Raw genomic sequence first — 27,500 nt, 5'->3', positions numbered from 1 at the left:
ACTCATGGATGTAATGGCAAGACTTCACTGTCTTTGGAAGGGCATGGAGGTTGTGGAAGGTATCTCGTGACTGGAGAAAAGTGAGTGTTGTATCAATCTTCAGAAAAGGCCAAAAGCAAAACCCAGGGAATAGCAGCTTGGTCAGCCTCATGTTAGTCTCTGGAAAGATCATGAAGTGAATCCTGTTGAAGCACATTTTTGGGCATACCAAGAAGGTGGTAAGGAATTACAAGCATAAGGAATTGTAAGCATTAATTTACCAGGAGTTAATCCACCTGTCAGCCTTGGTAAATTGACTGGATTTGTGGACTAGCAGAGAGCAGCAAGTGATGTTTAACTTGATTTTAGCCAGTCTTTTGACACCATCTTGCACAACAAGATGGGTGAAAAATCAGTTGAGTGGTCAGGCTCACTGGGTCATGGTTAATGGTTTGCACTGTCCTCAGAGGTCATCAGAAAGTAGAGCACTGCTGGGGTCTATCTTGATACCATTCCCATTCAACAATTTTATCACTGATCTGGAGGAGATAATGGAAGTGCCTGGTCATAAATGATAGAGATAACATAAAACAGTTGGAACTGTTCAATACAGTCAAGGGCAGTGCTGCCACCCAGTGGGACCTGGGCAGGCAAGAGGAATAGACTAATGGGAACTTTGTGTAATTTATTAGCAAAGTCAATGTCTTTCTTGTGGACCCAGTATCTAACTGTGATCTTATGAATATTGAGTAGAAGGAAATAATCACTTCTGTCTACCAACAGAGCAGGATACTGCTAGACATTTTTATCTTCAGGGCATGCTGCTGCCTTATTTATGTCCAGCTCTCATGTCTACCCAGATCTCCTGGTCCTTTTTCACAGAGCTGTTCCCCAGCAAGTCAAGTCACAGTCTGTATCATTTCAAGAGTTTCTTCTTACCATGTGGTGGACTTAATAACTTGTCTTAAACTTCAATAAGCTCCCATTTGCTCATTCCTCTGTCCGCTGTAGACTTTGTGGATGACAGTGGTACCCCACAGTGTTGACTGTGCCAAATACTTTTCAGAGGTGCACTCCATCATTTCTTCCATGTTATGATCCTGAAAAATGTTAAATGCTTTATGGGTAATCAATCAGATCCTTTGCCACTAGCAAGTATAGCCTAAACAATGGGGGAAAAATATACAAGAAGGAGGAGAGGACTCTCCATTGGCGATGGCCAACAGTAGGTCCCTTTTGAAGTATCTGGAGCTGGCTCTGCTTTGTTGTAGGACAGTGCTAGGCTCTGCTCACAGATGCCATCTCTGCAGTCCTTCTGCCACATATGTCCAGTACTTCCAGTAGGCATCATCAGACAGGACACTATAGGCCAGAAGCTAGGCCAAAAGCATCAAGTTAAAGTTGAATTAAACTTTGTTCTCGGAGATGGGTTTTAAGTTAGTCAGACTCAAGGCTGACATGAAGATCTGCAGGCATAATGCAGGTCAGCATCGGGCAGGAAACAACTGCTCAAGCTGCCCTCCAGTCTCCTGGAAAACCACCTTCATTTCCAGGAGAGAAGAAGTGACATGTGCCAGATGTATGTGAGACTTTGCATTTAGTAAATTAACAGGGCTATAACACTCAGGCTTGTGCTGCCTCCTCTAATTGCCTGACATGCATATGGAATGACAAATGATGTTATTTAAAGGAAACAGAACGCAGTTTATGCTTTGCAGCTCTTTGCACTATTGGCTAAGTGTTATGCAAAACATCAGGAACTCAGTCCACAAGAATTGAAGGGGCTGCTACTGGTTCAGGTGCATAGCAGTGAAATTCTGCAAGTTGTGATAGTAGAGTAAGCTGTGTGACTTTTCTAACAGTGTTTATTACCATTCTTTTTTTCTGAGGCCCTCGTATACAGAGACTTCTGACTTTAAAATAATTACAAAGGAGGACTGTGGCTGCTTTTATCTTTTTTGCCCTTACACAGGGACAACAAATACTATTAAATATATAAATATATATATCTTCACCACCACCATACCACATTTATTTATTATTAGCAGGTGAAAGCTAATAATAAAACACAGCTCTATGTTCTGAGAAGACTGCTGCAGTTTAGTGAGGCAAGCATTAGTTCAGATAATACTTTTTCTTTCTTCTTTTTCCTTCTAACCCGTTATTCTTTCTTGAATGGAAGAAAACATAGGCGAGGCAATATGTTGTCTGCTTGTTTTCCTAAAGTGCCAGTTTCTTTAGGCTTGCTGTAGGCTTTAACTTTAGCATATGTTCTTTTAGGGAGATTTCCACCAGAAATTTTTCAATACTAATTTAATCTGTACAATGATGTGTAGACTTGTATAGACCCTTGTGAGGGATTTTAAGCAAATCATTTACTGCTGTGACACACTTTTGGTTTTTTTTCTGTACAGTGGTGAAAGAGAGAATTATTAAATTGAGTTTGGCTTGGAGATATTGAGCTATGTCTTGTCACTGGAACACCCTTCAATAAGATTATAGATAATCCTGCAGTGCAAAAAGCATGGTGTATAGCTGAACCCTTTTGGTGGCCTGGTCTGGTATGCTTTTATAGCATCTCTCTTCCTCCCTTGGAGAAACGTGGCAAATGATATTTTCAGGCCCAGTTCCAATGCAGACGGTCTTTCTTTGTTACAGTGATAGTAACAGATAGCTTTTTTAGTAATTGCTTTAGCAGAGTTCAGTTGCTAATCAAAGGTTGTTGAGGCAGAGCACCAGGTTTGCTTTTCTCCAGACTTTTTCAGATCGCTGTTCCCAATAAAGGCAGTATTTGCTGATTCAGGTTTGCTGGGAATGAGTGAGCTGGATCCACTGGTGCGTTCCAGCTGCTTTTCTGTGCTTTGGGAATGCAAACCAGCTGCAGGTCTGGTTTAACTCAAGTCAGGTTTATGGCTGTTTTGCATCACTGGAGCAGTGTAAAGTACTTGAAGCATGCCAGCTAATCTGGCCTGTTGCTGAACCATTGTAAATGACTTGTTTTTCTTCGTGTTCTGTGCATGTAACTTTATTTTTAGCTAAAGCCTCCAGGAATTGAGTAGATTGTATCACTGTAAGTCAGATTTTATGCTCTGAACTAAAGTCTATAAAATTAGAGGATTTTTAAGCTAGATTTTTTTTCCTCAACTGAAAAAAAAAAAATATTGAATTACATATTGCTCCTCTGCACTTGGCTGCTATGGATTTCTTTTAAGCCACGCTAAGATTGCAGTTGCCTGTTCTCATTGTAAGATGAAATAATGATTAGCCTGAGATCTAAAAGGGAAGGTTTTTTTAAGTTTTATTTCACAAAATGTGGGCTCAATTTTATTTCAGATGCAGTAATTTCCTTGTAGTCTGCTGAGAATGTATGCAATATTTTGTGTCGTTATCAGTATCATCTGCAATTTAGTGATTGCAAATATTCTGAGATTTTGAGAGAGGAGGGAAATCAGCCAACCATATTTTTTCTTCTATTTATAGTAAATCTTCTAAATGAAATCTTATTTACCAACATCTGATAGCATGGTGACATTCAAAACCACAGACACAAAATGCCACAGACATTAATCAGTAATTATTTTATTCCATGTATAGCCATACTTTTTTTATAATCCATCTCTTTCTCTGAGGCTTGTATAGTTGAATGAGTTACGTGCATATTATTCAGTGGAAGAATAAGGGAAATGTCATCACATCTTCTCTGTGATATACAAGTGTGCCTATACTTCCTCCAGAACTCAGGAATTTTTACACAGAAATGTTCTTGTATAAAGATCATAGTTTTTTGGGGTTTTTTTTTGGGGGGGGGGGGGGAGAGGGAATTGCTACCTGTATAACCATATTGATATTCAAGTCAGAAATTCATTCCTCTGATCAGGCTGTATATTGAGAGAAAACATGACAGAATTTGCAAAGTTTTTCTAGACTTTTGAGGCAAACACCGAAGAATTAATTACTGCCTCATATTAATTAAGATAACAATGCAAAACCCTTCATTAGAAGCATAGGAGAAGTTCTTCCCTTGGTCCTTGGAGAGAATATTATATGCAAGCCCTGTTGTGTGGGTTGCAAGGTGTCACTGGAATTTATATGCATTACTTGTCTAATTGCAGTAAATGTAGCATGTCCAGATAGGTTTAAAAGTTGGATGGCTGTTTGTTACTTGCTGGAAATCATTTGAAACCTTGCTACTTGGAGGCAGCTGTTCACAGGTCCTTCACCTCTCCCCAGAGATAGCTAGAAGACTCTGTTGTTGGACCCTGTCTTTTATGGCAGAAGCAGTAAACATGACAGGTTGTTTGGGAGCCATCTGTTTTAAAATGGTCGCTGCTTTGTATGCAGTAATGAACTTGAGATCAGTTTTCTGTCTGTCTTCATAGTAACAGCCTTGTTTGGTGTCACAACAGGTGGAAGTTGATGGGATGAAACTAAACGTGACCAGCGAGTGGAACCTGGCTCTACCCTTGTTGTCTGTCACCATCGATGGCACTCAGAGGACTGTACAGGTAAATTTACCAGCCCCTTTATCTGTGCAACTGATCTAACTTTTAGATGCTTGCCTCTAGATGCAAAAATATTGATACATGGGGTCTGAACTTTCCATCTTATAAAAATTATGCTATGCTGTGTGAGTAATGGAGTCTTTGAGTTTTGAATGCATTCAGGCCTTCAGTGAAATGAGCTTCTCTTAGAGTTCCTCACTTGGAGTTTCAAACATCCTCCATCTAATTAGAAGTTGCTTATTTTAGAAATTTACTCCAGTTTCCTATTATCTCTTTCCTAGGTGGCTGGAATTACTGTTTACAAAAGGGTGGGGTATGGCAGTAGAAGTATTCTTCTCATCTTGGGATCACGTGTTTTTTCCACTTTTCAACCTTAGCAGGTTGAATGTCATGGGACAGTGCATCTTCCATGTGACATGCTTTTACGATAAGCCTTTATTTAATATTATTAGTTCCGTGATTTAGGAAAAATGCAGAAAGCATCCAAAACCTTGTATGGTTTGAAGAAAAGGAAAATCTGAAGATTATAACGTAGCCATACATTCTTTCCTTCTGACCACTAATGCGTTTGGAAACAACTTCACACAAAAGGATGTGCTTTTAACTGTCTTGTAGATTTGGAGAGGATAATGCCAATTAAAATTCATGTATTTGTTGAAGAATCATTTATTTATAAAGTCCATTGATCCTGGAAATAGTGAAAAGCGGAAAAATGAAACAAAAACCAACCTTCTGGAAACATTAAAGTATTTTTTTTTTTGCATACAAAAATTGCCTGTTTTACATACGTTAATCAGTAATACAGAAGTCAGATTTCTGATAAATTACAGTGAAGTACTTGCATTTGTTTTCATTTTCAGCCCTTGTATATTGCCCAAATGGAAATGTTATTTTTTCTGTGACTGAAAGACTCTGAGATGGGAAAAAAAAAAAAAGTTGTATCTTTCAAGGACTTAGTGAGAGTGCTTAGTGAGAGGGGATGGACTAGATGATCTCCAGAAGTCGCTTCCAACCTCTATGGTTCTGTGATTGTGTGTGTGCCCCTATGGGCTGTGAGTGAAATTTTCACTACATGCAGATTTCTTGGTTGATTGCTGCCAACTTCAAGGATTGTGTATATCTAAAAAAAGAAGTATTATACAGTTTGTTTTTTGTATTTTAATACTGGTCCATTCTGCTGCTGTTTTACAAAGTGAATCCCTGATCAGTAAGAGGAAATTATACCAATATTTAAACATATAAAATCTGCTTAGGAGAAAAACGTATTTAGAACGGATACCTGCATTCAGAAGGCCCCACTGCAAGCTGAGTATCATGGAATCATAGAACGGCCTGGGTTGAAAAGGACCGCAATGATCATTAGTTTCAACCCCCCTGCTGTGTGCAGGGTCACCAACCACCAGACCAGGCTGCCCAGAGCCACATCCGGCCTGGCCTTGAATGCCTCCAGGGATGGGGCATCCACAGCCTCCTTGGGCAACCTGTTCCAGTGCGTCACCACCCTCTGTATGGTTAATAATAGTTAAGAACAGATGACTAGGAGTGTAATATTTGAATTGGCACATAAAATTCATTTCAGAATTAATGATGGTGAGATCTGAATAAGCTTTCTTCCAGGAGCTGAGCAAGCAACAGTGTTACTTGTGCAGCCTTAGTATGACCAAATTGTATGAAATTCAACAGGACTGGCTGTAACAACATGCAATGAACTGGCTGTGCACCTATTTGTCCAACAGAATATGAAATGAATGTTGTGTTGAGGGATATGGTTTAGTGAGAACTATTGGTGATAGGTGGATGGTTGGACTGGGTGATCTTGTAGGTCTTTTCCAACCTTGGTTTCTGTGATTCTGTGAAATAAGCGCATATTTTGTATCTTTCTCAATGTTATCATGTAAGCCTTTGCTTTTAGTAAAGAACCTCAGTAGCTTAAGAGTTATTAACCTTTTATCATATGTATGTAAAATTATGGGAACCTTAAGCCTGACCTCTGATATCCACTCACTGGAATCTAAATTGGTTTTTTGGTTAGATATTTCTGTAGACTTGCCCCGCTGCAAGAACCAAATTAGACAAGTGTATTCCTGTAGGTCAGTTTGTCTCCAAAAGCAATTGACCCTTGAGTCTTCAAGTATCTTCTTTCAGCAAGACTTAGCCCTAGAGCCATTTAAGCAACAAATATGGATGAATCGAATAATTCCAGCTGTGCTTTATTAATTTTCAGCCAGTCTAATTTCTCTTCATAGTTGGTTTCATTCTTCTAAATTTGTTCAACCAAGTACAGTCTTTATGAACATTATATTTCTTTGAAGGATTGATTTATGCACCTTTAGTTTGTTCCTATAGTCTGGCCCCAATCCAGCAAAGTACTTAAGTGTAGAAGCAGGAAACAAATAATTTTAAAATGTTTTGGTTTAAAATGTATTTATGTAAATTATAGTCTAGACATTCAAATTGTTGCATATCTGTTGCACATTTAAAAATAAGTAATCAAGCATGCTCCTGTGTTTCCACTCTTCTGCTAAAGGCTCAGTGTGCATTAAAGCAAAGCACAGCACTAACAGCGAAGTTTAAGAAAACCTATGACTTTAAAATGCAGGTTTTCTAAAGCTGTTTCTAGACTAGGAGACTTAGGAATAAATCTGAGAGCCTAAGGAGAACTCTGTGCCCTACTTGCAGCCTGTCTAGGGCATATCAGGGCACAACTAGGATGTGTGGCATCCCCTGCTTGTGCTTTTCCTTCCTTTGCAGGGAAGCCCATCTGCGTGTCACAGATGGGCACTGCGGAGTGCCTGGCCAGCTCCCCAGATGATAGAGGGACCAAAACCCGGGATCCGTTTTCTTACAGGATAAGGGCTCTCAAACCTTTATGCTGATTTGGATTACTGTGAAACCGTAGAATGCTACAGAAGGTGTTGAAATGATGAAAACTTTGGATCACTGGAGCAAGAGGCTTCTCAGATACAGTCTCCAGGGACGAGCGTCAGGGCCAGACCCCGTAGAATTTCTTGAAGCATGCAGATTCCAACATTTTTTGTTGTTGTTACTTTTAGTAATTCCTCAGCTGATCTCAGTGTGTCATCATTTTCTCCACTTTCGACTAGAACATCTCTCATTTGAGGAGGCTGAATTAAATACATTGTGAAGGGTAAGATTTTGTGCACCAAGGAAATTAATTTTTTGTGTGCAGAAATACTTTGCTGAAATATTTCCCATATATTTTTCCGAAGATATTAGCGGCTCTGGAATCTGCACTAAGCTGAGACACTGTGAATTTAAAATCTACCTTTGCTGAAATTCGGAGAAGTGTCTATAGGCACGTACAGGCATTTCCCAGTATCAGCACGAGCTGGGGGATGTGATGATAGAGCATAGCCCCACCAAAAGGACTTGGGGTACTGGTGAATGGTAAGCTGGACATGAGCCAGTGGTGTGCCCTCACAGCTCAGAAGGCCAGCTGTATCCTGGGCTGCATCAAAAGCAGCATGGCCAGCAGGGTGAGGGAGGTGATCCTGCCCCTCTACTCTGTGCTGGTGAGGCCTCACCTGGAGTACTGCATCCAGATGTGGAGTCCTCAGAACAAGAGATATGTGGACTTCTTGGAGCACGTCTAGAGGAGAACCACATAAATGATCCAAGGGATGTAGCACCTCTTCTACAAGAATGGGCTCTGGGGCTGTTCAGCCTGGAGAAGAGAAGGTGACCTGAAAGCAGCCTTTAAGTATCTGAAGTGGGACTGTAAGAAGGAAAGGGTCAGACTCTTCAGCAAGTTCTGCTGTGATAGGACAAGGGGAAATGGTTTCAAACTGAAAAAGGAAAGATTTAGATTGGATATAAGGAAAAAGTTTTTTACAGTGGGGGTGATGAGGCACTGGAACAGGTTGCCCAGAGAAGTGGTGTATGCCCTGACCCTGGAGACTTTCACGGTCAGGCTGGATGGGGCTCTGAGCAACCTGATCTAGCTGTGGGTCTCCTTGTTCATTGCATGGAGGTGAATTCTTTGTGTGTTCCCTCCAACTGAAATGCTTCTGTGATTCTATGTGGTTACACTGTGTCTTCCTGAGGATTCAGAAGGGATTGGTTGTTATTTGATTTAAAATGCATATCTAGGTTCTATTCAAATGTGGTATATCCTTTCAAGCAATGTGTAGAGAACAAATGAACACTGATTTCTGTGAAGGAGGAGCTGAAAAGAGGGTGTCGAATTGTGGGAAATAACTATAAGAACTTGGACAGAAACTGGAGGGGAAAGCAGTGTTTCAGAATCATATCCTGGAAAATAACAATGATGGAGGTCAGAGAGCTGGCATCTTTGGAGATTGTGAAGACTGTTGTATCCTTCTACTTTGCAAAAGAAAGCTGTATATCAGTGAGCCCTATGCCTGTAGGAGAAACTGTGTATACTAGATCTCTTTCCCTGAGGAGGGGGTGGAAGAAGAGAAGAGAATAAGCTGGTTTTCCTCAGAGCAGAACGTCTCTTTTTATTCCCTCAAGTGAACAACAACCTGAGGGAACCTCCAGATAAAACAATGAATCCAAGAAGTCAGGAGGCATACTTTAACCTAGCTACAAGTCCTCTATTTGACAGCATGCTACAAGCAGGTTGCAAGTAGCTGCCTTCTGCACAGGGAGATTAGATTGCTTGGGAAAGAAGCTCATGTGGGAGGTCCTCAAACTCTCTTTGCTTTGGCACTGCTTGTATTTGAGCAAGTTCTCAAAAGCCAACCCAGCAACCATTCAAATTCTGAGCCCCCTCTATGGCTAAATTTTACAACCCCTTAGTGCTGTTTTACAGTCCCTTTGAGATTATTCTGTTTAACTCTCTGCTTTTACTGATCCCATCGTCAAACCCTCAGCCTATACTTATGTGCCATCTACTTGCAGACAGGTCCCTACAGCAAAAGGATTCTGTGCCAAAATAAATTCCTTGTCGCCTTCTCTTGCTACCACTCGTCCCTCTACCATGTATCATACACACCGTGCCACCCCACTGCCACATTGTCAGCTCTCACTGAGCTCTAATGAGGCCTCACACCCTTTAATGGGAGCTCAGTCATTCCGCCTGGAGCCTGGGAAGCTCCTGATGATGTTGGGCAGCTTCTGCAACACAGCATTATGATAGCAGTGGCAATGTCTTTCCTTCATGTTTTTTTAGTTTTAGGAATTCGGTCTATGCTGAACTGAGACATAAACAGAGCTCAGTTAGGCAGAGTCCTGGCAGCTCAACATTGCTTCAATATTAGCCTTACTTTGAGCAGGGAACTTGACTACTGATTTCCAGGGGTCACTTCCAGCCTAACTGTTCTGTGACTGTGTTGGACATCTCAAAGTCTGTCATAAAAAGGTCTTTATCAGTCACAGCAAGAAATAATTAAGAGTAGTGGAGTTACTAAGCAAGAAAGTGATCCTGTAAAACTGAAATAATCACTCAGGCTTCAAGTGCTTTTGTAAATGAAATAGGTGAGACTTTAACAGTGGAGTTTTCTCTACTTGCAGTATTACAGGGAATTCAGTATTGCCACTGTTTTGTTGTTTTTTTTTTTTTTCATTTAATTTACTTATTGCATCAACAATTCCAGCAAGAGAAGAATATTCTGCATCCTGGGATATGACAAATTTTAAGTGTTTCTTTAACACAACGTTTCTTTTGATTATTTTTTTTGTTTGTAATAACAAAAAACCGAAAATGCTGTAGTTTATGAAGTCTTTGTTCCTGGGAAATGTCTGACATTCTGGGAAATGTCTGATAGGAGAACAAAGCCTTTGCCCAAGTATTCATTTCCTTCAACCTGGTGGGGACTTTTTCAAATGTGTAATTTTTTTTTTTTAATCTGTCTATCTGTATTTTTTTTTAACTGTTTTGAGATCTCAGGTGTAATCCATGACGATATGTTATATGGGCTTCTGATCTGAAACATTACATTCAGAGCTATCTGTAATGATAACTCTGAAGATGATTTTGGAAAGATATAGCTAACAGTGTACATGAAGATTTCACCTTAGTTTGTTTTTCAGTGTCGTGCAATTACTGCACAAACTCCACTATTGCCCTTTACCTATTAATTGAGAATTCTTTTTGTTAGGTTACCTCTAGATGAGGGACACAATGATTTGCAAATAAGGGCAGACATCTGAATACTTACAAAGCCATAGCCTTGAAACTCAAAGATGATCAGTGGATGTGACAATGAGAAACTGAATTTTATTGCATCGCTTGATGCTCCCTTGGCATTTGGGAAAAGTACAGGCAAGCAATCAGATATCCCAGGTAAAAGATGGATACAAAACCTTTGGAATACAGTGTAGTTTGCCTTGCTGTGTTTCAGAGTTTTAATAACAATAATGATGATAATAATAATAATAATAATAATAATAAGATACTAACATCTGTCTGTCAGGGTACCATTATTGTCGTTACTTCTTTCCCTGCGTTTTCAGAAAGAGAACTGTAGATTTTGGCAAGTTACTTATTCAGCCTTATTGTTGCCTAATGATTGCTGTGGCAGTGTCACAGAATTACAGAATTGTAGGGTTTGGAAGGGACCTCTGGAGATCACCCAGTCCAACCCCCTGCTAAAACAGGTTCTTTGCATTTCTGCTAACTCCTGTATTGGAAGAGATAATGAGAAGTTGATCCCTGTCCATACTGCCCATATTCTCCCTCAGTTGCTGCTTTCCAGCACTGCAGAGCTGTTTGTTGCAGAGAAACCTGTCTTTACGGTCGTGTGGTGCCCTCAGAACATTTCCCATTTCTGTTGTTATCCTTTTGGAGCTGTGGGGACCAGAACTGTGTGTGGGCAAAGCATAGACTTATACAATCATTCAGTGGTGTTCACTGATGTGTTATCCATTCTCATTATTAATTTTGAATGTTTCCTATGGCTTTTTGGACCAAAACCAAGCATGAAGGTGACGATCCTATTCAATTATCGGTTACAATTCCAAAATACTGCTTCTGGGTAGAAATGACTGTGGAAGGGAGGAAGAGGAGAACAGAGAACATCGAGGGCAGGGAAAAAAAAGGCAAACTTGTGACAAGGATGTTTTGCCAGGGAACTTTGAAGCTGTGTAGCATGTCAGAGCACAGTTATTGATGTCCTGGTATCACCTGTGGTAAATAATGTATATAGTCAAGGTGGATGCTTCCCAAAGGGTGAAGGAGCTTAGAGAAATTACAGTTAGAAAGAGTTCTGAAGCTTGACCAGTACACATGGTTTAATGCTTATCTCCTAGGTGTTTCTGAAAAATGTGAATGATCTGCTTTAAGTAATTATTAGGTCGTTGATCTTGCTGGGTTTGTGAAAAATTATGTGCAAGAAAGTTAGTAATTGTACCACTTCATCCTTTATTTCCAGGAATTGTAGAGAAAGAGAACATAAGAGCTCTTATGTAAGAGCTAGCCATTATGGTTCTTCTTGCTGTGATTATCAGTAATGTATATTAAAACAAATATTATGACATGATTGGCAATGGTATTTGCCAAAATTGTTAAAATTACTACTTTTTAAAATGATCCCTGAACATGCATATAGCCTATACGATGGGAGTGTGGCCAGTTCCTGAGTCATGAGGCTTTAAAAAAAGGTTGAGTAACCTTTACTGTCATACCAGTGTACTTGTATTAAAATCTGCTTTAAAAAGCAAATCAGTTTAACTCAGGGCTGACTCAACACTTGTCCATGGTTTGAATGGAGAAAGTGTAAAGAGAAGGGGAATATTCAAGGAAGTAAATGATCACAAGATTACAGATTATTGCAGCCTTCTATTTTTTTTTTTTTTTTTTTTTTTAATTGAGAAGCTGGGGTAAAAAGCACGTATCACCACCCTTAACAATTCTTTCATGAAAATGATTTTTTTTTTTCATCCAGGAAGGAAATGAGTCAACTGCTATGCCCTGTAAACCCCTCTGGGACTAATTGTCCACTTGTCAGAGACAGGTCTCTGCAATAAAGCTGTATCTACAAACAGCACAGTTCTCCCTTTCTTTAATCTTATGAGATTAGTAATACCCTGTGCTACTCAAAGGGTTAATCATGGAATGTTAGTTGTCCCCATATCTTATACCATACTTTTTTTCCAAGGAGCTTTAAAATTTAATGACAGACAGTATTCAGAAGGAATAGCTATAAGGATTCTGTATGTGTCCTAAGACCAAGGCATTGTTTTCAGTTATTGACAGACCTTATAATTTCATATGTAAACCTTACAAGAGAATAAATTTCTCTCTTGAACATGGGATATGTTCATAGAGCAAAGGGGAAAAAGGACATGGAAGAGTGAGAAAGGACTTTGGATCAATCTTGGAGCCACGATCAGTATTATCAGATGAAGAATCAGATGGTACTGTATTACCTGCACAGTGTCCCTGATGAGAGCAGAACATACCACAGTCAAATGAAGATAATACTCCCAAAAGTTTAACTAATTTTATGATTTAAGGTAGTAACAGCAGAAATTAGGGAGAACCAAACTCTTGACAGTAGTGTGACTGTGAATATCTGGAGTAAATGTTGGGCTGGACTGAATGTCTTTGAGATTAATTCTTTAGGGGCACAAGTAAACAGTCTTCCCTGTGTGTAGTTTTGGATAGCAATATTACTATTTTTTTTTGAGCCTATCATCCACTGCTTTGTAACACCTACCTTTGACAGATTACTTATGGGAGTGCATGAGCATTGTTGGAAGGTGCTCTTTGTAAATATGATAGCCAATGCTGCAGCATTAATACTAAACATTTCCACATCAAACCCATAATAAAATTATGTGGCAAGTAACATGAACATTGGATATCACTCAAAGAAACATTGTTTTTCCATTTTTCTGTTTATGGGAGAAGTTCCTAAACTGCCTACTGCAATTCAATCTCAGGCATTAAGAGAATGTTACTTTTAAAGTTTGTAGTCTGGTACATTTATGAAGGTGCAGTTTCTCTTTATGAATTGGTACCTTGTAAGCCATTCGTGCTGTGCTTGGCATCTGTATTTGGACTGTTTGAGTGTAGGTTCTATTTAGTCCTTGGAAAAGGATTCAAGTAGCTCACAACAGGTGCAGGGAGAGGCCAATATCTTAGCATCCTGGAAGGATCCCTTGTAAAGGGAAAGAATAGTACTATTTAAACCAGTCTTAGAAATCTTGATCATCTAATTCCCTGCCGAATGACTGCTGTCCTTGTATGAAGCTGAAAAGTGTGGACGTGCCCTGAGGAAGAACAGCAAACTGAGGCTCCATTTATTCTGAAGTGTGATCTTAAACTGATAATGGCTAGGAGTAGAGCAGCACACAAAATCCAGATAAGTTTCTACCTGTAGTTTACTGCAGTTAGAGGAGGAAATGATGGCACCACCAGTAGAGAGCACTAGGTTGTGATAGAAGTAGAGAGATCCCCTAAGTGGAAAGGCTTGCTAGACTGCACATTTCATGAATGTACAGTGCAGTGCAGTCTTCAAAGTACAAGAAAGCTTGGTCCCATTACTGGTCTGCTTGTAGATATGCTATCCAGTGTCCTGACCTTTTTATAAGATGGGAAAACATGCAAGGAGGCTGCAGGAAAGGCCACTGTTGCTGCATGACTTCTCAGGTCAAGTTTTACTCTTCTGAAACTCCATGGAACTTCCCTTGAGATTATCTGTGGGCTCGGATTTTATACTATGGAAAGGTTGTGCTGAAATGAAAGCCTGTTTTCTGTAAAGGTTCTAGGGAAAGATGGAAAGTGAGGTGGATAAAGCCAAACTAATCTTCATATTCTGACAAAATGTAGATTTCATGGTTTCACAGCTTCTGCTGCTTTCTCCTCCTCTCTTTTCCAGCCATGGGACTCTAAAGATTGGACTGACACAGGTGGATGGTGGTGCATTTCAGACACCCTCATATGCACAAAATAATGAGTTACTATCAGCTGAATATAGTATAACTTTAGAGGATAAAATATTGTTTTCACCTATTTTTACACCTTCTCAATTGTGGGGATATATATTTATATATATATATATATAAATAAAATTGATATATAATATATAAATATAAAATTGAACCTGTCTGGGGTTACAGGTACCATTCAAAATGTGAGTAGAATTCCCCCTTTAAAATTTGTATTGTAAGGCATTCAGAATTTCTGGTAGCAAGCAGTTGATGTTAAGCATTAGGGGTCAGAAGAAGTTCTGCATTTTGAAAAACAAAACTGTGCTGGGAAAACACCCAGTTTCACTCAAATTTTTGTCAGTCATCTTCTGAAATTATTTTAGACACTTATCAGCGTGTTGTCTGGGTTTGGGATTTTTTGTTGTTGCTCTGCGTTATCTGATACATGTTGTCTGACATGCAATGTAGACATGCCACCACTTGACAAAATTGCAAAAAAGATTATGACAGTCTTTGCATTTTCTGCAACAAACGGTCTCCAGCTTTACTTTCAGCCAATAACAGTAGCATATAGTATCTGAAGATAGATAGATGTGTTTGGGAAACTTCAGTATGTTACTTCCTGCCAGTGAATATTCATTTTGAGTTGACACGTCGCTTTTTGATTTGTAACCAAAGCAAAAAATTGCTTTTGGTCTATTTCAGTTTCTTTGTTTTGATACCATTTCTTCCCTGCAGCTGCTGCCATCAAATAGCTTGGAGATAGCCCAAGATAACAGAAGATTTGTGAAAAATACTGAATTCTTGTTATTGTTTAATAATGTCTGTGTCAGGTTAGAATCTCTTTCAATAATATATATATTTTATATTTGTCTGAGCTGCTTTATCCTTCTTCGTGTAAAGGTTATTATCGTTTTTATCTAAAAGTGCTCATCCACTGCGGGCTTAATGCAAAGCTGATTGTAACCCCACTGCATCTTACGATGAATAGATCATTGATACTCAGCTAAGTGGAAATAATTTTCTATGGCAAAGCAGAAGAATTTAAAGTAATATCACACTAACCTCTGGTAATTTACTGGGATTTACAGATTAAAATGATTGTTTGTGAAATGACTGTGGGATAGGATACACTTAGAGCAGGAAAATCAAACACAATATGATTGTGTACATTTGCCTGTTTTTACATGCATACATAAGCATGTTGTTTGTATATACATAGCATATGCAGTTTTACATACTCTAAGCAGTGCATAAAAAATACGTATCATATTTATGTAACACTCCTACCCGTTTGACAGCTTTGAGGCTACAGATGGATTTTTTAAAGTTGTGATTTCTTTTTTTTCCAGATTAGATTTAGCTTGTTAATGTCCAATAAGGAAAAAAAAATATACTTTCAATTCATGTTATGCTAATTAAGATAGTCTGAACCTCAGTCGATTGAACGAACCAGAAGAGTATTAGTTATGTCTAAGTTCGTGTAATTGATATTGGCTATGTAATTTTACTGTGCTCCCAGGTGAACATACAGTGCTGTTTTGTCTTTGTTCAAGTGGCAGACTTCCTGTGCTTTTTGGTGTAAACCTCTTAGTAAATAATTTGCAATTTATTAGGAAAACAATGGCAGTACGTATAATTAGTTATTCTCTTATGTTACCTCTATTTGATTACTTTCCTGCTATCACATGCAATATGAAACCATCTATTATGAGGTATAGAATATGTAAATATCTAACTTATCAAGAGTAACTGGAGACCGGTCCTTTTTCTAAAGAGGTGGAAAAATAAAAGAATAATTGTTAACCGTGTCCTTTCATTTTCTTGAAAACATCAATTACATTTACAAATCCCAGAAACACAAGCCCACCAGTGGAACAGAAATAACTCCTTTCAATATGCTTCAAAAAACCTAATCACATCTAACAGCTGAAATTTATTTACAACTGTAATTTGAAACATTAATTATGATAATGTGCTGACTTCTTTTGTAATATGTTTCTCAAAAGCCTGGCAATTTTCTTTTTGGTCTTGGTGTAACATATGTTTTGTGACTTGCAGAATTTCTCTACCTTTCTTTCTTGTTTTCTGAAAGACACCCAGAAGGAAAACTTCTTTTTCTCCTCTGTGTTTGTTAACTGTTTTCCTCCCTTTCCCTAATATATATTGTATATATTTTTTGTACTGGCTGTTAATTCAAGGAGATAGATTTTAGTGCCCACACTGACTCTCAGTGTATTGATAACTGAATGCAGTGTGTCTATTTTGGACACAGTAAACAGCAGTGGTGATTCACTTTGGTACCACAGCACTTCAGCAGTGTCAGACCAGCAAAAAAGGCCGTTTTATATCTTTGCCTTGCTACTACTTTTAGAAGGTGCCTAATTGATACATATATTTTGTTATTTTGTCCACAGTTTGCTAAATTAGTTTTGAAAGGACTTGCTGGCTTGCTTGGCTATGAAGACGATTTGCATGAGAAAATACTTACGTGGTTTGATTCTTAGTTGTGGAAAATAAGTCGTCACATTACCTGGCTTTACTTAGAAACCTTTAAAGAGAATGGCAAAAAGACTCTATTTTTCCTTTCATTTGTGTTGTGTTTTTAAGTTGTGTTTTTCTGTGTGATGGGGAGTTTGGCCAAAAAAATGGAATTTTTATTAGGACATGAAAAGGTCTCTAATGACCCTTGAAAGTGGACAAAAGGGTAGCACAATAAGTGACAGAACTCTAACGAGCTTGGAGGGCATTCCAGGAAAAAAAGAAATTAAATCCTTTAATTTTTTTCGGCTTGCCATTTTCTGACAGCTTATCAAGTGATTGGGACTTGTTTGTTTTGGCATGAGGTTCATTCATTGTAGGCAGCCGGTACTTTGTTCTTCTTTGTGGTTCCCAAAACCTGATTGTGTTTATCCTAGACTGTGGGAAAAGTGTATATTCCTGTTTCCTTTATAAAAGTAAACGTCAGGTTTTGTATGAAATTTTATTTCCCATATTTTCCATTCCATTAATCATTATTGTTGAAATATGTCAGGCTTTGGCAGATCATCCTTTGTTTTCATATGATTGTACAGATTGCAGAGTTGGTGTGTGACCTGTTGAGTCAAAAAGTGAGCATGTTTTGGCCATAGTAATTATTAATTAATAAAGTGTAGCTGAGGAACTTGCACCATTATTAAAAATGGAGTAGAATTTAATTTATTGCTGTTGAACTCCTGTAGGTGGATATCTAGCTGTTGCATAGCATTTTCTTGCTTAGTCAAGTGAAGACCAGACTAGAGGGGGTCATGATAATGGCCCTTTGCCTACCTGGAAAGGTAGATGTAAAAGGATACAGAATAATCCTGTCTGTGATGACGAAAAGGAGAAATGATGTTCTGCAATTGCAGCACAGAATGATGAAGATGCTGAGAACTGCATAGGGAGACTGTAAAATCTCTGCAATTGGGAGATTTTAAGATTGGGTTAGATGTGCATCATTTCTGAGTGACTTGGGTGTGTTTGGTTCTACCTGGCATACCAGACTAAGGGTATTTGTAGCCCTATTACTAGGATTTGTGGTCTGTGAAATGCTAAAGATCTCAGTGTGGCTCTTTGTTGGCATTTTAATACCCACCATATTAATCTGTTCTTGGATGTATGTGTGTCATTGTGTAAGCATTAGGTCTGCCTTCCACAACTAAGGCTGTGATTCTGGGTCTCTATGTACAGTAACTTAATTGCAATAGGAGAAGGAGAGCAAAAACATTTTGCATTGAAGAGAGGGATGATTCACAAAAAGAAGGAATTCTTTCTAAGTTTGACGTGTATACATTATGGATAACACTGTGTTGAATCATTAAAAGTTTCTTTCTGTTGTCTCGTGGCTGACTGATGGTAAGATTTGAAGGCTGTTCAGCAACTTCAACTAATTCCTGAACCATAGTATGTAACGAGACATTTCATAAGGTCATTTTTTCATTGTTTCATAAGTTTGCATTTTAAAAAGAGATAAAAAAGTCTCTCATTGGCAGATAATAAATATAATGCTGTGGGCACCAAGCACACAGAATCAGGAACTTAGAGATGCAGAAGCCATAACATTCATTTCTCTGCAAGCCTGAGGTTGTTCTGCATTGTACGTGGTTGTATTTGTTCTCATTGCTCTTCAAAGTAAATTTTACTGAGTTGACTGAAACAAAAGCAAGATCTGAAGTATGAGTTAGACTTATGCCACTGAAAATCTCAAAGGAAATGGTTATGTTTAGTCTGTTTTATGGATAGTTTTTTGTACTCAGGTTTTATTACTTTACAGTGATAGAATGCAAATAAAATAGAATTTTTGAGGAGCTTCTAATCAGTTTTTACGATATTTCTTTTTTTTTTTTTTTTTCCCAGAGGCTTTCTCGGGATGCATCTGGAAAGACAAGCATTCAATTTCTAGGCACAGTGGTAAGTACACATAACTATTGTCAAGAATTATGTTGGTAGTGTATCATGTAAACAGAAGATAAGTGAATAGCACTGGCAACGCGTTTAAGCTTGTGTTTGTGAAGGTTGGCATTATATATAAACATTCAGAGCTTAACACCTCAATTTAGGCAGATTTTTAAAGATATCTTCCAAGGTATGATGCACAGTATCTGCACTGCACATTTCAATTGATTCAAGTCTGCCTCTGTTTCATTTGCAGTGGATTTAAAAGTAGCTGAATATAGACTTGTAAGCTTATTGCAAGTTACTCATGTTTGATCCACATCAGGATCAAAACCACTCCTTTCGACCTCTGTTGTTTCACTGTACCATGCACCCTCACATCCCAAAGGCATGTCTGTAACTGTCTTATACAAAGACTACTCAGTGATGCAAAGTACTATGTCCTTTTCTCACTCTAAGCAAATGTGCTCCTAGTTGTTCTTTTTTTTTCTTTTTTCTTTTTTTTTCTTTTCTGAGGAGAGTTCACCATTTGACAAAAATTCCTCAGTAAAATAGATTTCTTACTTGCTGTTATATGGAAGAGAAATAAAGATATTAGGTAATAGGTGCTTATAAACATATATGTGATTGAAGCAGCATCCAGTTCTGTAGTTTGCATGATTAATATGCTGTCATTGAATTTTTTAAAGTTCCTTAGTACCTAAAGATAGTTCTAAAAATTAAATAAAATTGAAGTATCCTCTAAAGTAAGTTGCTTGATTATTGCCAGAAGGCTTCCCAGTAGTGATTCTGACAGTGAAAAGCTCAGGAACAAAATTTTTTCCTTAGAAGTTAGTCCTGGCATCTTCATGCACTATAAGTTTTGAACAAATACAGGTTAAGATTGAATATGATAATGCTTTCATTCTACTTATGATTGATTCTTCTACAAGTCCTGTGAAGCCATGTTTGGGGACGTATAATGTGGCAAGAGTAAATTTGAGACAACATCTTTACTTGCATGTTTTATAGAGATGAAGAGTGCTTCTAATGTTTTTTGCTTTTTTGAGTACGTATATAGATACATATACACTTATTTATGTCTTATTCAATATCAAGCAGAGGATCAATTACAAATAAAACATAAAAGGTAAGTTTTGCATACACAAGATTGTTGCTGGCTGACTGATCTGGTAGGCTTGGGTGAGAAGAAAATAATTATTCCAAGTAGATAAGATACAAACATAACACATCTTCATAAGAAGATACTGAAAAGAGTGTAATTGAACACCAAAAGTGGTGCTGGAGCACTGGGAAAATTCTGATGAGATGTTTGGTAGTGGCATTAGAAATAAAATTTGTTGTTAAGTGAGATGTAAAAACATTTTGTATTCATATGTTAAAAAGTGACCTGGAGTTCCAGGTCTATATTTAGTCCTGGCATATATATATGGACTATATATATATGGACTATAACTCTTATGCTGGGCTTCGTACAGCAGGAAGGAAAAGGACAAAAGAGAGTACAGTTTTGATTTGCTTTTGACTTTATAAAATTAAAGATGAAACAGTTGGTGGTTTATAATATTTATCAGGTCTTATTGACTAGCCCATGTCGTAGTTACTGGATCCTTCTTATTTTGTGAAATCGAGTGTATGAATAACTAAAATTCTTAAAGAAAACTAAAAAAAACCAAACCACTTTGTACTACTCTGTCCAAGATTTCTGATTTAATATAAGTGGTGTGTATGTCCTGCTGCTCAGACCCAAAGAGAGAACTTCAGTGAGCAGGATAGACATGCAGTAAAGAAGTATGTTTGCTAGGTTTTGCTCTGATTCCAATTTTCCCACAGAATCCAATCCAGAATCTTCACCTGAGTACATATCAGATCTTCTAGCCTAGTCCTTTTTCTTCTTCCCCTTAAGTCCCTTTCCTTTCTATAATTTGTACTTTGCTCCTTTAACATCCTTGCGCTCTTCTGGTTTCAACATCAACCTCTCAGCTTTTTGTGATGGGTAGGAAGTAATGGTTTTCCTTACAACGACAGTGTCTACAGATTGCCCACACATATGTATCTATGCAATCTATTTGTGCACCTGCATGTATATGTGTATATAAGCACAAACGTAAATGTTCTGTCAAATGAAAGAATGTTATCCTGAACAAAGGTTTTAGAACTACATTTTGGGCTCTCCATTATACATTTCTTACTAAACATTTACTAACATAGAAGTGCAGTCAAGATAGAGAAAGGAATATTAAGCAGCAAGAAACTCTGTTTTCTTGTTATTATCATAATGTATTACCATCCACATAGTAAACTGTTTATAAAGTTATTGCTCTGGTCATTTTTTTCATAGTGGGAAACACTTGGGATATCTGTGAGCATTGAGTTCCTTTTGTGATGGGACAAATTTGATGGCATTGGTGTGGCGTTACTTAGTGTATGTACCAGCTGATCAGGTGCACAGCTCCTTGGCAGGTCAAGAGAGCGTCAGCTTAGATAAATGGTTTCACTTGTTTTTTTGACAGTGATCTGTAGAAACAGTTCTGCTACTGGTTTTTGATGAAACACAAGCCTCTGCTTTGGGAAGCTGGCTGACGCTCTGAAGAGAAGTGAAACGTTTGTTTGTCTGTTAGAAGCATCATTGGTCTTTCATGTAGCCAGGTGAAAGACAAAAAAAACCCCACACCCTACACTGGTGCAGAAAAATGGCAGTTTAATATGAATTCTGCTGCACAGCATAGGGCAAACATAGACATAGGGTAAATGTTTGTGTTAATGCGGCAGCATATTTCTGCTGTTTTACTGATCTTTTTCTGATTATTCATGCCTCTGTCAGCTGGACTTGTGCAATAAAATAAATCTGGGCAGGCAGCCTTTAACACAAAGAAAGCTGCAAGTATATAGAAAACTGCAGATTTTTATGGAAGCATTAAATTTATTCTAGAATATGTGTCATGTCCTCTGTGCAGAATTTCAAGACAAGAAATGCTTTCTTGTGAACAGATAGTGAGTGGCCTGGCTCCATCACACACACTACATCAGTGTCACCTTTGGGCTGAATACCAGGGTTGGCAGCAGTGCTCTGGTGGCTCAGTGGAGCACTTCCCTCAAAAGAAAGAGTCTCAGACAGTGATAAATCCCCATGGAAGAAGGTTGCAAGCTTCTCAATATCCTCTGCTTGTGGTGGTGTTTTTTTTTTCTTCTGACTTTCTGTTCTCTAACATCAGAGCATCAATGTAGAATTACACTACTGTGAGGGAACAGTGAAAGAACATATATGTGACAGATGTTAGTCGTGTTTCTTAGTAAGTTCACAGAAACATAGAATCACCAGTGTTGGAAAGACCTGCAAGATCATCCAGTCCAACCATTCACCTACACCAATATTTTCCTCACTAAACCACGTCCCTCAGTACAACAGTGTTACTTGACCACGCTCTTCAGTGGTGAAGATGATACAGGAACCCACACAGAGTGGAATCTGACTGTTTTGGCCTAGTAATCATGCCATTTTTAGGTATTTCTGAGTTCCATAGCACATTTTCTTGGTCCAGCCTTCTCACTGGAGGTTTTTCCATTGCTTCCTGATGGTTTGGTGCTTTTGCCATGTTTGATTTACGAAACATCAGAAATTTTGCTGTGGAAACTCATACTGCCATATGATTAATATCAGCCTGTTAATACTGAGCTTACGATTTTCTAGACCTGCTAAGTATTTAGTGGTTTACCCCTAGTACTGCTGAGTCTGCAACTTTAGTTTGAGAACTCTATTTTGGAAGATTAATCCTGGTCAATCCCAGGCCATGCTTTTTAGCATTGTTGGCATACATTTTAGTACAGTAATAATCATTGAATATTAATGACTTTTTGATTGTACTTGAACTGCTTCCAGATAATTTAGCAAAAGGATGCTTCATAAACAATCAGGTTTAGGTATGTTGCCCATAAAGGAATTGAGAGCTTTACATTCAGGCATTCCTCAAAATGTTTGCCTTTGCTTCCTGGGTTATTGCACATTTATCATTTATGCATCTAGGGGTACCTAGAAGTTACAGTTTAGTTACTTCTCATTGCTGATTCCCTTTCCCAACTGCTACGACTTGTTTGCTCTTGCTTCAACAGAAGCTTCCAACTTCTCTGTCCCATTAGTGAGGCTTACAAATTGTCCTGGAACTCAGTCTTTATATAATCTCATCAGCTTTGAGACAGTTTCGTCCTTTTTTCTTTCTCTTTTACAACAGTGTGGAAAGGTATCACTAGGAAAAATGGACAGTTGCTTCTGGATGCATTAACTTCTGGAATTTCCTTTTGAACACAGACAGGAAGAATCCTGAGACTGGCTGCAAACTTCTGCAGCGTTCTGCAGAAAGAGGATATTTCATGCAGCAAGCATGATTCAGCTTAGGTGAGACTTAGGTTCATCCTTAGGTCTGGGAAGTGAAAATTATTCCTACTCACGTGATGTGGATGATAATGTGGGTGGTACAGCTACACATGCCCTTCTCATTTTAATTCTGTTATATATTCGTATGTTTTAAAGCATGAAGTATAGAGGATACGTCAGAGCTGTCAGTTGGAAGCAAATTCTCACAGGGACCTGGAAGATTTAGAGATACCACAGTTACCAAATGCCATGTCATAAAATAACTTAGGTTGTTTTGGGATTCTTCCTTTGGATTCCATTGGAAGGAGAAATAAAAAAGTGCTTGGAGTTATTTCTGAATTTTGCTTCCATGACTTAAATCAGAAGTTTGTATGTATTTCAGTCACTTGGATCCTGTGTGCCCCAGTGCGGATGCAGTCCTAGGTTGCAGAATGACTTGAAGTGGGCTTTTTTACATTGATGTTCGAAATGGTTTTCATTTTATTTATTCATTTTTAATCTTGGCTTTTTCTTCTGTTTTCAATTAAAGTTTTAATTTGCAGAGGAAATGTGTGATCACATCAGAGACAGGTGAGAATTCCCTGGGATGTCGTTCATGTGAGTGAGTTGTACAGTGTGTGTGCTGTCTGTAGTACAGCATTCTTTGCATATAACAAATTATGCACCTTATACCTCACCATATCCCTCAGAAACAAGCAAATGGAAAAATAGGGGTTTCTGATTTTTCCACACATCCTTTGACAGTTTTCTTTCTCAATCAGCCTGGTAACGCTTTAAGGACAGAGATTGAGCTTGGCTGATTAACCTGTTTGTAACTTCTTGGAACACAAGTTGACAGGTTATCCGAGTGTAACTCAGGTGATTCCCTTTGGTAGACAAAGATTTACTGATGTTGCAAAAAATTATTAGTTGCTTTGTCTGACAAAAAGTATTTGTTCTTTAACTGTATGAAGACTGTTACATCACAGTGAAGACGTAGTGCTTTTTTCTGAAGATGTCTACTGACAAATAATAAACATATGTGTAGCCCGTGTTTTTAAAAAGCTTTTTGATAGCTGAAGCTTTGGCATATACCCAAGAACTGTTTAGGAGGTATTAATTTATACGACTATGAAGCTTAACCAGGGATCTTAATGAAAGAAAGGCACGATGAAGTTAGCAAAGCTAATTTAAATCTCTGAATGTACATTTTAAATTAAGTTTTTATTGATAATAAATATACTTTGTTTCTCATTAGTCTTCTAGGCTCCAGTGGTAATATCAGTAAAATAAGCATGTTTAACAAAGATTTAACATTAAAAATGCTATTAATGTGACCCTTGGTACACCAGCACAATTAGATTTCAAAGTGAGCATTTAGGATGTAACAGCGATTAATGACAACCATCGAAAACAATTTTGAACTCCATCAGTTTAACTCAGGAGGGTAAACTTAATATGATAATTTATCTAGTTGAATTGTATCAGCTTAGCAGGAAAGTATGCAAATATGTGACCCTTACCTAGAATCTAAATGGATGCTGCGCTGATAGATTTATCAGTTCCATTAAAGAACTTTAGGGAACTTTGGAATTTCAGCAATTGTTCCCTCGGAGGCTGAAAACCAAACCTGATCTCATACTGGGACCATTCTGGTCTGCATATTTCCATAATTTGCCTTTGCTACTAATATGACAGCAAGACACAAATAACTGTTTCTAATAATATCAAATGGAGTTGTGGAGGACAGCATTTTAATGTAGTAAAAGACCTCCCTGTGGGGTTGTTATTGCTGCTATAGAACAGCAGTTCCACAGTTGCAACAATAGTCTCTTAATTGATTCGTTTAATTAGCAAGAGATGAAGCTTGTGCTGCGTCTTGTCATCTGTTATCATGGGGGTGGCTACAGAGAGAGTCTTTGCATTTGTCACTCTTTACATACGGGTTTAAGTAGAGTAAAAGGAAACTTCCAAACGCATTGCAGCTATAGAGGTGGGCTTTAATCAGAATGTTTTCTCTGTGTGCTTCCACAGAGGTTGTCAATGTGTGGTCACGGCTGGCTCAAGAGCTGCAGTAGTCTCTGCGATAGACTTCATGACAAAGCATTGTTTTACTGGGGAAAATCTTAATGCAGATACGTTCGGCGTTTCTAACCTAAATATGCAAATCTAAGTATTATAGGAATGGTGGATTATTTGGGGCATCGGTGTTGTAACAGTTGACTAGATTTACTTGGAAGAAATAGGGTCAGATTAGTGAAACTGGCCATCTGGCTTGTGATTGCTTTTTAGTGGCATTTTTGTTTCCAGTCTGGATAAACAATGAGTTACAGGACCACATGGTCCGTGGTAGGAAGCATGTGTAAAAGAGGGACATTCTTTGTGGCTGGTTTTCCCTGGAGTAGTTATGCATACAGATACAGTGCTGTGCTTGCTTCTGGCAAATGAAGTCATTTTTTATTCGGATCTATTTTATTTAAACTTCAGGGGTATGTAAACAAATATATTTTAAAGCTATGTAAATATATCAGAGCTTTGGTTTCATTTTCCTCCTCTCGTTGGCTTAGTTTTATCTTCTGTTCAAGGTTATTCTTCCTTATGGAAAGAAATATTTCTAGAGGAGGACAAACTTCTTGTTAAATGCTAATTAAGAAAATGAAGGTTACATTGGCATGCTTCCATTGTCATAGCACTGACCTAAGATAAAGGATCTCTTATTAATCTGAAATAAATTAGTCAGAGGGGGAAGCAAGTGATTCTGTGCATGTAAAACACTCGAAGTGTCTATTCCTGCTCTGTTTTTAAATGCCCATACTTCTATTTTGTTGATGTTTCTGGTTAGTTTGTTTTTGTTTTTCCATCAGTGTATTGGCTGTGCCATCGAATTTTGGAGTGTGCTGCTGCTGTCAATCATGGTACCATAGGGGCAATGTGCTGTTAGAAAAGGTGTAGGGTTTCTTTTTTTCCTTTTTTTTTTTCTTTTCCTTTTTTTTTTCTTTTTTTTTGACAATTTAAACAGAGATTTCACCCACTTATCACTAAAGATCCCATGGTAATTTCCACAAGGTTCTGAGATTGCTTCACATTCTGAGAGTCTTGGCCAAAGTCCACTTTGTGTAATTACCTTCTGTCTACATAAATCCCTAATGCAATTTTAGATGTGTTTGGTATTTTTCACTTCCTGTCCTAAATAGAGAAAATATTGCCACACGCTGCTCATAATTACTGTGGGTTGCATCCTAAGATCAAATAAAGAGATTCCTGTAAATTGTCTTTGTCAATTTTGTTTTCCCATTGTTAAAGCACCGGAATACATGACAAAAGATGAGTAAACAGTAGGGTGTGTAATTAAATTCACAAACTGATGTAATAACTGTTTTTGGTTTGTAGTTTTTTTTTTTTTTCTTTCTTTCTTTTTCTGTTCTGTTACATTTTGGCTGTCTGTGAGATAAAATATTTCTACTGATAGGACTATTACTGAGGGAAAAGGTCAACTTTGAGGCCATATCAGAGGTCAGATTTAACACGCTGCCATACACTTTGAAGCAGATAGGATGCCGGTATGGGACTTTAGATGCCACCATTGTACAACAAGTTGTCTTTTCCTTATGTTCCATACTGTTTTGTTCCCACGACTGAAACTATTGCCTTTTATAGCTTACCTTAACTAAAATTTATTTCATTTCCTCGTTCTGGATACCTATTGTGGAATCCAGAATGTATTCAATACAGTCTTTAAACTTACCTGCTTCTGCTTTCTATATTGTCTCTTTTGACAGAATTTATTACTTTACACACGAAGTTCAATCCTCCTGTCCTCATCACAAAAGCTGATATTACTTTATTTTTTGCTATACCCAAATGTCCTTCATTCTGATATTTCATCTGTTCTTTCTAGTCATCCTTTCTGTAATTTTTTTCTGCCATATTTTTGTCCTTCAGCTGTTCTTAGATTGCTTCTCTTGTGCATTTCTTGTGTCAAGGTTTTTAGGAATAGTTGTCTTATTTTTGCTAGAGATATACAGGTTGGGTTGAGAAGGGAGTTACTGCTGTTAATCTGATGTTAATTTTCATGTTGTGTAAGCAGCATTTAGGGAAAGGATAAGAATAAACTACAGAAAAACTGCTATGGATCAGCAAGTTGTATAGCTGAAGTGAACGTGTTTACAGCTGGAACACCAGGGACTCTTGTTTCTTGTGAAGCAAAGACATCCTTTGCCCCTGTTCTGTATCGGATAGCATAGGGGTACAGTTTAGTCAGTGCTAGTAAAATAGAACATTAGTCTTCAATAGATATTTTGTAGCTCTGCATATTTTTTCCCAGCGTTCACTGTAGTTTATATCTAAATAACAAGGGAACCGAATATACCGAGTAGAGACAGTTTAGTTCACTT

At 38.0% G+C, this 27,500-nt stretch overlaps 1 protein-coding gene across 2 annotated transcripts in view; it reads left to right on the top strand.

Annotated features, from left to right (window-relative positions):
- The window catches only part of PCCA (propionyl-CoA carboxylase subunit alpha), a 269,574-nt gene that overhangs the window by 196,648 nt on the left and 45,426 nt on the right, over positions 1–27,500 (top strand). For both annotated transcript variants that reach the window (XM_090129267.1, XM_031613718.2), the window contains 2 exons: positions 4,386–4,484; positions 18,717–18,770. In XM_090129267.1, coding sequence (XP_089985393.1) covers positions 4,386–4,484; positions 18,717–18,770 — 153 coding nt within the window. The remainder of the gene's footprint in view (positions 1–4,385; positions 4,485–18,716; positions 18,771–27,500) is intronic.

This window comes from Phasianus colchicus, chromosome 1 (assembly GCF_987193195.1).
Source record: "Phasianus colchicus chromosome 1, bPhaCol1.hap1.1, whole genome shotgun sequence".
NCBI classification, from domain to species: Eukaryota; Metazoa; Chordata; class Aves; order Galliformes; family Phasianidae; genus Phasianus; species Phasianus colchicus.
This window is presented reverse-complemented; position numbering and strand designations above follow the sequence as displayed.